Source organism: Silurus meridionalis, chromosome 6 (assembly GCF_014805685.1).
Source record: "Silurus meridionalis isolate SWU-2019-XX chromosome 6, ASM1480568v1, whole genome shotgun sequence".
Lineage (NCBI taxonomy): Eukaryota > Metazoa > Chordata > Actinopteri > Siluriformes > Siluridae > Silurus > Silurus meridionalis.
The window spans coordinates 18,318,043-18,332,643 of NC_060889.1; the positions used below are offsets into that span (position 1 = coordinate 18,318,043).

Sequence of the window (14,601 nt, forward strand, 5' to 3'; positions counted from 1 at the left end):
TGACTCCTGTTCTACGTATTATAACGTTCTATTCAAAATCACTCATTCGAGATCTTTTTAAGCAAATATCCAGCAAATTGCACATGGACACTTTAAGGACATTCATACTAAATCACTTTCATTTGTATTGTCAATATCTGCCATACTGCTTCATATATATATATATATATATATATATATATATATATATATATATATATATATATATATATATATATATATATATATATATATATATATATTCTTAGATATTTCTATATGTTATACTTTTTATTTATTTACTTCATTTAAATTTTTCTATTTTTTTTTATATATATATCCTTAAATTCCATTCCTTTTGTATTTGAATGCTGGACAGTCATATAAAGCATTTCACTGCATGGCGTTGTATGTATGTATGTATGTATGTATGTATGTATGTACTGTATGTGATGAACAACATTTGAATATGAAATTCCGTGCCGGATAAAGATTCTATCGCTCCGAGGAAAAGCGCAGAACGGTCTCTCTGTTGAAACTACCCGACACACTATCCTGTAAATACCCAGTGCTGCTGCGTCATGCTTACACCTAGCTGCCGAATACGCCGTGTAGAATCTCAGACGATCCCCTACACAAGAAATGGCGCATATTTTCTATTTTAATCTTGAATTGAAACCTGTTGGACATGACTGTCCACTTCTCCGTTCACTCGCCTTCTTCACCAATCTCAGTCTTCTTTTTTTTGTGTGTCTCTCTCTGTCCTTGCAGATATGAATGACACCTACAGCGAGGGCAACACTGACACCGTGGGCCAGATCGTCCATTACATCATGTCGAATGAAGGTAGGAGGAGGTGAATGTATGAGTGCACACAGCACTGAACCGCTCTCGAGTGTTACATCCATTACAACCTTCACTTTAAAGAGCAGTGAGGATTTAAAAACAGTAATCCAGGCCTCGCTATCACTTCTGTAACCAGATTAACATACAGTCGTTTCCACATGTTTCCCTGTTCAGAACAGAATAGAAAATCTGGGCTGGAATGTATAATAAGGATTACCCAGGAAAATGGACACACTATATATATTTTTTCCAGTTAAATGCTACAAGTTATAAAAGTAGTCAGAGCAACTTGTAATGGGAGAATATACCAACCACACCCTGTTTCTGTAGACGAGTCAGCTACTGTGTGTGAGTAGTAAGCAGGCTGTACTCACACTATCTTCAATCTATAACGCAAAAGTACGTGAATGAATTTAGATTCGGCTTCATTCTGACTCGTCTGAACAAGCAAATGGGATTCCTGGAAATGATGGCAGCAATGAAAGTCAGGTTTCCGGGCTAGTTGATTTCTTTATGGTCACTTAAATACTGATAAAACTTCTTGAAGGAAAACAAACAACTCAATCAGTTGTACTGAGAGATTTGCAGCAGGAATGTTTTTGTCACAGGTGTTTGTCGAAATTGCTCCTAATGTGATCAGTGCTCTAGTTTAGAGATATCCAGCGCTCCTGCATCTATAAAAACACCACGTATCTCTTCGTATTTATAGAATACATTAAAGAATTTAGTGACTTTAACTCCTGTGGTTATAAAAGCGCTGGATGAGCACATGTGGCACAAAGATTTGGCCAGTGGTGATACTGGAAATTATGAATTTAATGAAATTCAGTGTAGATGTGCATTATTTTCATTATGCTCTGGAGAGTGTTATTCCCTTTAGACCACAACGATTTGCCAACAATTACCGTAGTCAGTGTATTAATGAAGGACGTGTTGTGCCTTCGAACCGTTTATAGTTCGATTTCATGTCTCAGAGCTTTCGAGCAACAAGTTGGTTCCTGTTTGCGGTTATGTGAAATCTCTCTCTCTCTCTCTCTCTCTCTCTCTCTCTCTCTCTCAAAGTTCGCAAAGCTCTGTGACTGTTGCATAGCCCTTACAACCGAATATCAAATGTCCTTTAATATAAAAGAAAAAGACATGCATTAAATAGTGAAGAAAATGTTTTACTCCAGATTCCACACGATAGCTGAAACTCGCCTGTTTGTGGGACCAGTTCTCACGTCAGGAACAGGGAGGAATGTAAATCTGATGAAGGGAGTATTTGGAGAGGAAGATGTTTCAGTTTTCACACAATTCTGTCTTTATTCGAAGCGCAATTATTCAGTCCTACCAAATAGACCTTTTTTTAAAACGGCATTTTAGTTTTATTTAAAAACAAACAAACAAAAGTGTGACTAGTAGAAGCCTTTAGGGGAAAAAAAGACTTAACTTTAGCTATTAAGCCGTGTAGTCGAGGTGTCATTTATATAACGGAAACGAAATCGCTTTGCTAAAGTAACTTAATTCAGTACAATATTACATATGGCCTGGTCAAATATGCCATTCGCCATGTTTCAATCAGCTTACGCAATGTTACAACACTTCTTTCTTTTCAGAGTCGCATTATTTTCTCGCCAAGATCTTATATTGAGATTGTATTGATGATGGGTGAGTCAGACCACTTTGTAAAGTCCTCTTTACCACAACCCAAAGATTCTCAATGTGCTTAAAGTCTGGACCCTGTTGTGGCCAATCCATGTGGGAACATTTCTCATGTTCCCTGAACCACTCTTTCACAATTTGTGCTTGATGAATCCTGGCATTGTTGTGTTGGAATATGTCTGTACCAACAGAGCATAAAAAAACATTGATGGGGGTGGGGGCGTTGGGGGGGGGAAGTCATTCAGTAAATTCAGGCAGTCAACTGACTTCATTTTTTGGACACACAATGTTGCTGAACTTAAACCCAACCTAAAACTGAAGCAACTCCAGATCACTGCCCCCCCCACAGGTTTGTATGGTAAGCACTAGGCATGTTTGAACCACACTGGCATCATTCTGGATCAGGGTACATCTGGACTCATCAAACCAATAGACTGATCTATCAAATCCAAAGCCTTTTTCCTGATTAGTCTCACAGGTCGTTTTCTTAAGGCTACACAAATGTTTGTCTCAAATCCTTGAGTTCACTTTGCATTGTGTGAGTGGAATTGCTTTTTTATTACCGTAACTTCCAGACTATTAGGCGCACCCAAATATAAGCCGCACCCACTAAATTTGGCAGATTTGTATTTTTTTACACAAATACGCCGCACCTGTCTATAAGCCTCAGGTGTCTACACTGAAACTAATGAACTTAACACAGGCTTTAACGATAGACAGTGTCTGTTACACGGCTTGTATCTAAACAGTAGCCTACCAAGAAAGTCATTTTTCACTGTCTTCCTCCTTTCTTTCACAACTATTTCTCTCGGGAGTTTTTCTTTTGGCATCGTCGTGCGTTTAAAAATCACCATCGGTGAAGCTTTTCTCCCGATGCCGTGCAGCTCAGAACACAGGTGAAGTGTTTTTTTTTTCATGCCCGGTGTGAGCGGCAGGTCAAACATCAGAGGAACCTCATCCATATTTATGATGTGGTGCGGTCTGATTCAGTGGGAGCGCATCTGATTTAATATAAAGAATTTCATTGGTTCACCTGAACCTGTTCCGCAATTTCATTGGTCTAATGTTATGGGTCTCAGTTTACTCAGTGATTTGACCTGTAGTTTTAAACCAGGCAGCATTAGTTATCTCTTTAATTAACTAATTCTATCTATCTATCTATCTATCTAGATATCTATCTAGATATCTATCTATCTCTATCTATCGATCAATCGATCGAAACTTACCCTTTCAATGGCTTTCATCTTGCGTTTCTGAATTGATTGTACAGAGGAATATCCAGCCAGCTGTTTGATTAGCATAGTGATAAACATCTGTCACAATCAGTTGTCGAAAAACACAGTTGATTGGCAGCTTATTTACCTTTCTGTTAGAAATGACCCAAGTTTTTGTTTTATTTATTTATTTATTTATTGCCTCCTATCATCACATCACTCTCACCATTGTTGTTAGTCATTCTGATATAGTGCCTAAATATTCATTCAGCTTTATACATACATACATACATACATACATACATACATACATACATACATACATACAAGCTTCACATAGAAAAGGAGGTCAACTGAATTCTGTCATCCGTCTTCTCATTTTTATGTCCACAGTAGTAACTCACAAATTTTTCTTAACTATTCCCACGTCGAAAAGGACAAATTCTACACATTTAGAGCCTTTTTTGTACAAGCAGGTTTATATAGACAAATAGTGAAAAGATTTTATTGAAATTCACTGATTTTATACATCGAAGGACCCCAACCAAAATTTGTGTCGATTTAATAAGTGTTTATGGGTGTTGTGTGTGTGGAGCCTGTTGATCTTTTTCTGCTCAGATTCATATTGGATTTACTGCTTTCATAAAAAAGTTCTAATAATAAACATTAATTGCATCACTCGCATCCCACTGGCATGAGTAATGTTCTTTTGTTTCTAAAAAATAAAAAAAAAAAATTGAAGAGGTATTTGCTTAGTCATTTTATAATTGTCCTGTTCTGAAGACAAATGTCAGCTGTTCAAATGTTTTTTTTTCTGAGAAGTACATGAAGTACTTTTTTTTTTTTCTTCTTCTTCTTCCAGGCTCTGTTGTCCTCTTCTTTTAAAGTGATGCCAAGTGTTTGGTTGGTTGTAGTTTGGCCTTAATGCTGAATCAGGATAATGATAAAAATCCAAAATGAATCAGAAATGCTATATCAAGCCCAAATTTGTAGAAAGTAAGGGTGGGAAAATGTTTTGTTCCACAGGTCACCTCGTTCTTGTTTTTGTTTTTTAAATGGGCCACCTTCCACCACTTTAGGGGTCTTTTACACCTGTTTTCTAACTAGTATTTTGATTTATTTGTATATTTCAGCTACCATGGTTTGCATGTTTACAGACTTTTCAGACAAATCAAACTACAGGGTGGCTTAAGATAAATGTACAAAATAACCCAGTTCATGTACAAAACATCCTCTGCATGATTGCCATTCCTTTGTAAGCGCACAGAGTTGCCTATCCATCTGATGGTAAACTTGTGTTAACACATCTGCTGTTTTGCGTGTAATTGCTTGTCTCTTGCGACAGCCTCCTGATCAGACCATGAAAATTACATTCTTTTGTCAAAGGCATTTGTGTGGATGTGAAATATAAACCGATTCATAAACCATTATAAAAGACATTTTATGGAAAAAGTGTTTATTTCCACAATAATATAGGAAGAATTTCGGGACACCCTGTACTATTACCCTCGTCTGCCATCTGGTGGTGAGAAAAATGAATGTCGGTTTGGAATAACAACAAACAAGGTGGAAAATGGAAAATATTGACCAAGTTATTTTTGACCTCAAGACCGGTTATAACTGGCCGGCGGTGTTTTTCCTCCATAGCCAGTACAGAGGATGTAAATGCCTGAGGCCGAGTGTTCTCACGCTACTTGCAGGTAGTGCCCAGTTTCATTGTGTTGAGAGCAAATCAGGCAGCACGTTCAGGATTAGTTTCTCTTTGTCAAAAGTCCAGACGTGGTTCAGACATCACATTTCAAAATTGCAGCTTTGGCATATTTTAACCAGGCTCACTCGGATGTCCTTCAGAAATGTCCGCACGTTCTTTTGTCATTCGGTGGGATCATTGTCTACAGGACACTCCTTTCCTATTGGTGATCTCCATTTAAAAGCAAAGCACAAGAACGAGCCGCAGTGTCCTTGAAGATTAAAGCAGGGAAGAAATGAAGGGTGGACAAGGGCAAATCCCAGACATGAGAGAATGGGCTATAGGGGAAAAATACAAATAAACAGGATATGATTATGAATGTGCATGTGAAAGAAGCTTACTGATATGTCTATACAGTAAAGTTTGTTAAAGCCATATATTGTCTTTGTCTGAAGTCAATCTCTCTCTCTCTCTCTCTCTCTCTCTCTCCCTCCTTAGCTAACTCGGATGCCCTGAAGGCCATGGTTACTGAGAACAGCACAGACTCTGATGGGTAAGAACTTTTTGTTGTTGTTACAAACCTTCCACTTGTACAATGTAGGATGATCGATCTAAAACATGGGATGCTACACAAGTTGTCTGGTCATCTCTAGGAAGTGAAAAATGTCAGACACCCTTGTAAGACGATTCTTTTCTACACTATTCAGGAAGATTTTAAGTAAAACTATAAAAATTCAAGTCCTCCATTTTTGCCTTTTCCCGAAGATGAGTTTTGACCATGTAAAATCTTGTCCATCACTCTGAAGACTGAAGAGCTTTTAGTACAGAAGCGTGTTGACCTGCCAAAGTCAGATAATAGTTAGGAAAAGTAGCAAAACACCTCATTAAGCATCATTTATGAAAGTGTAAAAGTTTGCTGAGTAAAGAACACCTCAGCACTATATGGCAAAAGTGTTGCGGACACCTGACCATCACAGCCACCAGAGAAACCTATTCCTCCAAAATTGAAAGCAGTTGTATTAAAATGTCTGTGTGTGCTGTAACATTACAATTTCAAATCAAATTTCCAAAAGCCTCAAACATGTTCCAGCATGACGATACATCTGTGAACAAAGCGAATTCCATAATAGCATGATTTGGCATGTAAGAACCTGAGGAACCTGGAAAGAGCCCTGACCTCCACCCCACTGGACTACTACTTCTTTCGGCTTCTCCCATTGGGGGTCGCCACAGCGAATCATTTGTCTCCATACCACCCTGTCCTCTACATCTTCCTCTTTCAAACCAACTGCATGTCTTTGTTTACCACATCCATAAACCTCCTCCTTGGTCTTCCTCTTTTCCTCCTTCCTGGCAGCTCCATCCTCAGTATTCTCCTACCGATATACCCCATGTCCCTCCTCTGTACATGTCCAAACCATCTCAATCTCGCCTCCCAAACATCCTACATGCGCTGTTCCTCTAATAAACTCATTTCTAATCCTGTCCATCGTCGTCACTCTCAACGAAAACCTCAACATCTTCAGCTCTGCTACCTCCTGCTCCACCTCCTGTCTTTTACTCAATGCCACTGTCTCTAAACCATACAACATCGCCACAGTCCTATAAATTTTTCCTTTCACTCTTGCAGATACCCTACTATCACAAATCACTCCTGTCACTCTTCTCCACCCACTCCACCCTGCCTGCACTCTTTTCTTCACTTCTCTAACACACTCTTAACCCCACTGAACAATGAACTAAAAAGCTGGCTGAACCCTAGATCTCCTTATCCAACATCAGCGTTTGACCTCTTGTGAGAGGCATAATTCCAAACTAAATATATAGCAGCAACGTGACCAACTCCATGATAATGCTCTTGCCTTTTGAATGGAATGTTCACCCACTATATACTTTAGGCTATAAGGTATAGTTTAGTGTCCTATAGGCTACTAGATTCTTAAAGCATTAGCATAGCAATGTTCTAAAATCTAGTGGAAAGCGTTCCCAGAAAAGAGAAATAAAATCTGCAGTGGCCTGTTCAAGAACCACATGTAGGTGTGATGGTGAGGTGTCAGACTTTTGGTCAAATAGTGTACCTCAAACAATGAGGAAAAGTTCCACACAGTCAATGTCCATAACAAGCTTTTGAAAGGTTTTATAAAATATGGTCTAAATGTTCTGACAAAAAAAACAACAACACCTGAACTTCCAACAGAATTGTGGGTTGTGGTCAGCTGAGCTCAAAGTCCCTGCATTTATTTAACCCAGCAGATGGTTTCCTCTGCCAGGATGTTACAGATTTGCCAGGGATGGTCTTTCAAAAGGGCAATGACCCTCAACCTACATCCTTCATGAAGCTGTTTTGAAAAATTTCCATTTGAACCACAATAAACCCTGCTGAACTTGACCCATGCTTTGACGCAGTGGAACATACAGAAGCCTGAAATATGCTACATGTAGGAATTGCGCAAGTTCTCCCCACAATCAGCCATGAATCTGAAACCGTTGTTTTGTAGAATTGTCATAATGAAAACCTTTTGTTTAGTAGGCATAATAATGTTTCTTTTTCTAGCCTACTTTATTTTCATCTTCTGATTGCTTTCAATTCGTAGTGATTTTAGCCGAAATCTTTCAGGTTTTTTGGATTTGATGATTGAAGGTTGCTACCACAAGGTGGCAGTGTAGACTATAAAATAAATTGTGCCTGTATTCAGTACAGATACTCAGGAGATCAGTGTGTGTAATAAAGTTTGTTGGAATATTTATATTGGTGAGTGATTTGTTATATTGTGTGGTAGTTATACATAAAGGGGATTCATAAATTCATATATTTTGTCTCTTTACAATAATTGAGGTTGGAGGAAGATTAAAAAGATCTGTAGCGTTGTTCATGGATGTTAGTTATTCTTTATAAAACGTATCACCTACCTGTTTCTGGGTAAACGTGTCCAATTCAGTGGTTCAGCTTCCATTTGTATAGCTTTTCTCTTTGCAGTGTATAGGCGACGTGTATAGATCAAATCGAATGTATTCAGTTTTTCCCCCTCGCTTTTCATTCAGCTCTTCAGCCTTGACATTATGAATGCGCTCAGCTTTTCTTTCAAGAAGTCCATGTGATGTAAGATTTAGTGAAAGCCTCTGCTCCACAAAACCTGGTCTTCTCTCCATTCACAAGCAAACACATAAGAGTGAGTCGGTGCGCCTCGCGGCGTGAATGCGCGACGTGAGAGGAGAGATCTCAGCCGTGAGAAGAAAAAAGAAAAGACGGCAGAAAAGCACAGATGAGCTGAATAAGAATCAGGGAATGCTCGTGGAGTATGAGAATAACACAGCAGTAGGGAGGATAATGATGGCAGACTGGGAATGAGGGAAGACGCATCATTAGGACTCAAAGCAGCCAAAGTGAACGGATGATTGACAGAGAAAAAGAGGGGACGGATGAGTACGGCCAGATTAGTTGAACGCTGGAGTATTTCAGCTCGGTGACGTTGGACAGAGAGCTCTGATTTCCTGCTGCCTGTTGGGCAGAGAGCCAGAGGGACACTTAGACAGGCAGCTGGGAGGAGCCAGAGGCCTGTACCAGCCAGGCAAGGCAGAGCCAAAATTGGAGCAATAGTTGATCGACAGACCGGAGAACGAGCCTTTCGCTCGTTTTATTTTGGAATCGCGTTACAAAGGGGCTTAACGTTGTTACGGTCACAAAGTGCTTGTAATAGATCATTGTTAGTTTCAGAGTGTCTGTAATCGGTTTAATATTTTTGCTCCTTTTGCTTATAATCACGCCAACCTTTCGGCAGACACATACCTCCCTGCTGGTGTGTAGGTGTTTGAATTAGACAAGGCTGTAAAAGCCTGTCTCTTCCCTGTCTTTTATTCCTCTTTCATCCCTCCTGCAGATGGTCCTTTACATAACGTCTCTATCCCGATCTAATTCCGCCTATATACGCCTAGCTTGGTATACCACACACCCCGAGTGGTGACCCGTAGTGAAACGGAGAGCGGAAAATGAGACCCTGCCACCGTTTTCCCCCAAAATAGTAAGTTGAGTGTCGGAAACGCATCTCCTCTTTAACGGAAGAAGAGAGAGACGAGCAGCCGTGAACAATACCCTGTATTACAAGTAAAAGCATGAGGCAGCACAACAACCCAGAGAGCCTGACGCTGTCGTTTCTAATTCCGTGATAGCACTCGTATCCTTCATATCTTTAACAGCTCTCCACCTGCCTCATCCTCTGCGTGTCACCTTTTTCATGCTCTGCTGAGAAGAACATGGTTGTCACATGTGCACAAACCTACACAAACGGGTGAAGAACATCTGCTTTCCATCTCCTGGTGCTTCCCATCCAGGAAGTCGCACCCAATGATCCCGGATCTGCCTTTACCCCGACCAGGATTGAACACCTATTCAATATAAACCAATGATTAAAAATAAGAATTGGGCAGAAACTTGTTTTTGTGACTCGTTCTGTGGTTGTTTTACAGTGTTTATTTGTTTTTTGTTTTTTTTAGTGCTCCTGTAACACCTACCTCTCCTGTTCCTGCTACCCCTGTGAGCCCCGTGTCACCCGGAGCGCCTGCCGCAGCTGCCAAACACACCTGCAACCACCTTCACACCATCGGAGGAATGGCTGGGCACAACAACACGTGTAACCGCTGCAGTCATAAGAAATGGCCCCTCATGCGGCGAGGCTCGAACAGGAAAGTGGAGCGGCGCGCCCATGTCGGCGAGGTCACCGTGCTGGCTGTTGGAAGGTGCGTGTTTGACTGTGTGCGAATGGGGAAAGTAACCAGTCTCGTGACTGTCCATTAATACAAACGTGCGTGTTTCTGCGTTTCTCGAGCCTTCCTACAGATATCAATAGCCGAGACATTTTCGAAACTGCACTTTATTGTGAAACCAGCTTAGAGTATCGTGTTGCTCGCTCATTTCGCTGGTGTAGTGTGTCACCTCGTCTTGCACATACAGACGCATGCAAATATTCCAGGCAGGTGCAGAGATGTTACGACACACTGACTGACACGCTGACATTTCGTGGCGTGTGCGTGCACATTTTTAATGACCATTTTAGGTCATTTAAGCTCGTGTGCTGCGTGTACGCGGCTAGTCCAGCGCATCGCTCATTCCTGCGTGCTCTCTGAACGGGGGCCTGCGCCATGAATGCTAATCGAGCATTTCCCCGTTCAGCCGCTGTGATAAATGAGAGGTTTTTTTTTTTTTTACCGGGGTCACCCTAACCCGTGTGTGTGTGTGTGTGTGTGTGTGTGTGTGTGTGTGTGTGTGTGTGTGTGTGTGTTTGTCTCTACAGTTCGATTCATTTCCCGAATTTATTTCATTAATTCCAGGACAGATGTTCATGGGTAGTTGGGATTCGTGCCACGTGCAAACAAAATGAATGTATGTAAGGCATATTAAAAATAGATGGTGCTCAATTTCAGGTTCCGCGTAACCAAAACTGACCCGCGGCCCACCCGGGATCGACGCAGCCTGCTGATCACGGAGCCTAACGGCAGTGTCCCTGCCTCTCCAGTAAAGACCGAGGCCGCTCCACTGAACAGCAGCACATGTGCAGAGCCTAAGGTGAGCCTAACAAAGAACACAATACAAACTAATAACACACACCCAGATAGAGAGGGTTGCTATCGAGAAAACTGCAGGGAATCACAGCGGGATATCATTACTGCACAGGGCGTTGTTTCTGTATCTGCCTCTTCATTTTACCACCAAAATATTACGCATGAGACTTGGCCTGCCGTCTAACTAATTACTTAGTCACGTAAAAAACTCTGTCACGTTTTCTGCGTTTAGAGTCAAATTTCATTTGTCTAAAAAGGAATAAAATACGAGGTGGTATCAAAAAGTGATGGCGCTAACTGGTGCTCTTCTTAATCACGGACAGCACGTTAATTTTCCACGTGAAACTGGGCAAATCTGCCACATAGACGTTTGACATGACATGCGTTCGAAATACGGCCTCAGGAGCAACGAAGAAAACGAGGAGAGACCTTCAACGAGCTCGAGGGTTTGGCACCCACCCTGCTCGCCAGATTCGGCTCCTCCTGACTCCGCCCTCTTCCTGAAGATGAAGATCCGCCTCCAATGACACCGTTCTGACATCCAGCATGAAGATGCTTGACGCGCTTCTGGACGTATTCCGGAAGTGGCAGGACCACGGGGACCGCTGTATTGCTGTGCAAAGGGACCGTTTTGTGTACACGTAGATCAACAAAGTACTTTCTTGTAAACCGAGCCAGTCTCGAAACCTTTTTGATACTCCCTCGTAAATACCACCACATCATGCAGACATAATTCAAGTAAAAGACGTGATGCATAATTTGAGTTAAATAAAAGGATTATTGGATCTCTACCATCTGCTTTATAAAACACAATCCAACTGATCTGTACTGAAATCTGCTACAAACTATTGTAATTATGGGATATTGCAGAGGAGATCTATTACATGTTGCAGCCATATCGTTTATTAGTGTGATGTGAAGTAGTTTAGCTACTAATAGGCTGCTTGAGATGATTGGTATTTAACCTAATAAGTGGACAGTTTGTGCTGACACTTCCGCACAGTCATTTCAGCCAGTTAATCCAGCAAACCTGTACTGAGCTCAGGGACACTACTGTCCAAAACCCCACTAAAGCTCTTTAACTCGTATTCGATTCAGGTTTATGAGGCCGCTTTTGATCTGCTTGCGTAATAGACCTCCTCAAAAAAGTTTAATCCTTTGCTTCTTTTCTGTCCGTAGGAAGAGGCCGACAATAAAAAGTGATCACGTGGAAGGATCGAGACCCGTTCAAGCTTAACCAAGGAAATTTTTTTAAACATGTTTTAAAACCCATAATCACAGAACTGTCGCAGCAGAGAGGGAACAAGTGTAACTCCAAGGCCACACAGACAAGCCGGAGGTAAAAGATGGCTAGAAAGGAAAAAAAAAAAAGCGAACAGGCCTTTTAATTTGAACTGCAGTATTAGACTCCGCCCTCTTGCCGCCAAGGGTTTGTTTGCATATCTGGAAAGCGAGAGGAGGAGGAGGAGGAGGAGGAGAAGAATGAAGAATGCACATCAGTTTGTTAGTTATTCCATCACCGTGCCATTCCTCCCTTTATAAACACACCGCATCATTAACCACGCACGGAGGCGTTTTCTACATTTTAATGGCTGCGAGCGTATCCATGGTTAATCCACAGTCAAACATGCGCTCACATTACAGTGTAGACTCCTGGATGCTTACGTGACCCAAGGTCATGTGACTCGGTGAACTACTTCCAAGAAGCAGGGCTGTGGGTTTTTTTTTTATATTTTTTTTTTTTTTTTTTTTTGGGGGGGGGAAAGTGCACTCGTGATCACTACACAGAACCACAAATCCTTCTTGGGTAGAATTTAACAAAGCACATCACCCTGTACGACCCTGGTCCACCTGCGCACGACACGGCTTAGTGGGGGTTTTTTTTCCGTTGGTTTTACATTGCTTTGCCAAACCCTTTGTGCCTTTTAACCCGATTAGCTTGATGTGTAATGTATGCTAATGTCTGCGAAATTGTCAATTTATTACTATCCGTGTGGCAAATAAGTGTCTGTTTCGAGTGTCTGTTTCTATCCAGGTAGAAAACACTCCATCACTTTCCAAATATCGTCTTAAAGCCAAATGCCAAGAGTATATAGTGATGCAAACTAATACTGCTCAAACCTAGACAGAAAAAGGGACAAACGGTGTAGAAAATTATACTTGGAGCTTCTGCGGAAAATATAGTCACAATTCACTATTCTCTAAATGGCTTGAGTAGTTGTTTAGTCACAGAAACTACATAGTTCTTACTAATTTTCTGTCCCTGTCTGGTTACCTCATACAAAAACCGTGTCTTAATTTAATACATAACAAATACAGTGTCATTATACGATGTCTATTTTCGTAGTGTTTCCGTACTTAACCAGTAGTTAATGTTTGGGGGGGAAAAAATTATATCCTATTGGACAAAGGCTCTTGGATGCTGGGAATCCAGATTTAGTAGAGTATAGCCAAAGGTTTTGCTAATACATTTATAATCTGAATTGTACGAGGACACCGAGGAGACGCGTGCGTGTTTTGTCGGGGGTGTTTAAAAGAAGTGGTGAATGGTGTGTGGATTTTAAATGCACTATTGAGGCTTTGTATATCTACAGCAAACATCGCAATACTTTTCTCACAGATAATCAATGTTAAAGTCATTCCAGGTTTTTCCTCTTCTTTTTTTTTTTTTTCTCCCCTGCTTAAAAATCCCTCCATGTAATCGCATGTTGTTAGTAAAGTGTATTTATGTAACATAAGGTGAAATATTTACCCAAAGTAATTCGGTTCCCACTCTGTTTAGTTAATGCTTCTTCCAAACCCCACGAAAACTCTTGCTTACGAACAATAGGGAATATATAAGCATCGTCATCGCGGGTCCCTGCTACCTCTCATTCTTTTAGGGTTTTTAGCTGAAGTACTTCTTGGAGAAATTCAAGGAATGAACTGAACCGAATGAATTCGACTTGCGTATTTAATAATCAATATTTTAAAACAAATGTCTAAAATATTATAGAAGGTAAATAAATGTTTGCATTGGATAAAAAAAAAAAAGAGGCTGTGTTAGAACTATTGTTTTAATTATGTTTTTGTACCTACACTTTGTATCTACATTAAAATGCGTAAAATGTAAAAAGCTGTGTGGGGTTTTTTCATTAATTAACTTTTTATTATTAATTCATGGTGGGCTGATTCCTTCTGTTGCATTAAACCTAAAACGTCCTTTTCTCCTTAAGCACCTGTAATCCAGTCCTGCAGGGTAATCGACAGGGCATTGTGGGTAATATCTAACAGGTGCGTGTTAATAGGTCACCAGAGGGGTACTGATGACCTTGGAAACTGACTGCTTTTTAAAACACAAACACCAAACACTCCTTTCACTCTCAACTCCCTGATATGAGAGCAGGAAACCACCTGCTTGTGTGTGTAAACACATTTTACATTTATCAGGTGTTTCATTTTTTATTCCTCTTCCTGTTTCTTTTGAATCTCTGCTATTTGTTGGCTGGGTGTATACACACTTCCTGGTGTAGCAAGAGCCTGTATGATGATTTGCGTACAGGATTTCCTTGAAAACAAGTCGATTTGACCCTGGCGTTTCCTGCAGCTTTAGCGCGACTAGTGCATGTGTGGAGTTTGCACATGTGGAGCTCATGAATGTTTAACAGGCTGTAGTGTATTATTAGGCCTTGGTAT

At 40.7% G+C, this 14,601-nt stretch overlaps 1 protein-coding gene and 1 long non-coding RNA gene across 4 annotated transcripts in view; one reads left to right on the forward strand and one right to left on the reverse strand.

The window, feature by feature from the left end:
- rell1 (RELT like 1) overlaps positions 1-14,041 on the forward strand; it is a 28,101-nt gene extending 14,060 nt beyond the window's left edge. The window contains exons 3-7 of the mRNA XM_046852045.1: positions 751-825; positions 5,869-5,923; positions 9,862-10,104; positions 10,789-10,930; positions 12,106-14,041. Coding sequence (XP_046708001.1) covers positions 751-825; positions 5,869-5,923; positions 9,862-10,104; positions 10,789-10,930; positions 12,106-12,129 — 539 coding nt within the window. The 3' untranslated portion in view covers positions 12,130-14,041. The remainder of the gene's footprint in view (positions 1-750; positions 826-5,868; positions 5,924-9,861; positions 10,105-10,788; positions 10,931-12,105) is intronic.
- On the reverse strand, positions 5,120-9,844 carry LOC124387615. 3 transcript variants are annotated; one of them, XR_006926183.1, is made up of 3 exons: positions 8,281-9,844; positions 5,952-6,209; positions 5,120-5,708 (listed from the first exon to the last, which is right to left on the reverse strand). It is a non-coding gene; the product is annotated as an uncharacterized LOC124387615 (long non-coding RNA). The 3 variants fall into 3 exon arrangements; XR_006926182.1 differs by lacking the exon at positions 5,952-6,209; XR_006926184.1 differs by lacking the exon at positions 8,281-9,844 and having other exon boundaries at positions 5,952-6,678.
- Positions 14,042-14,601: the final 560 nt, after the last annotated feature.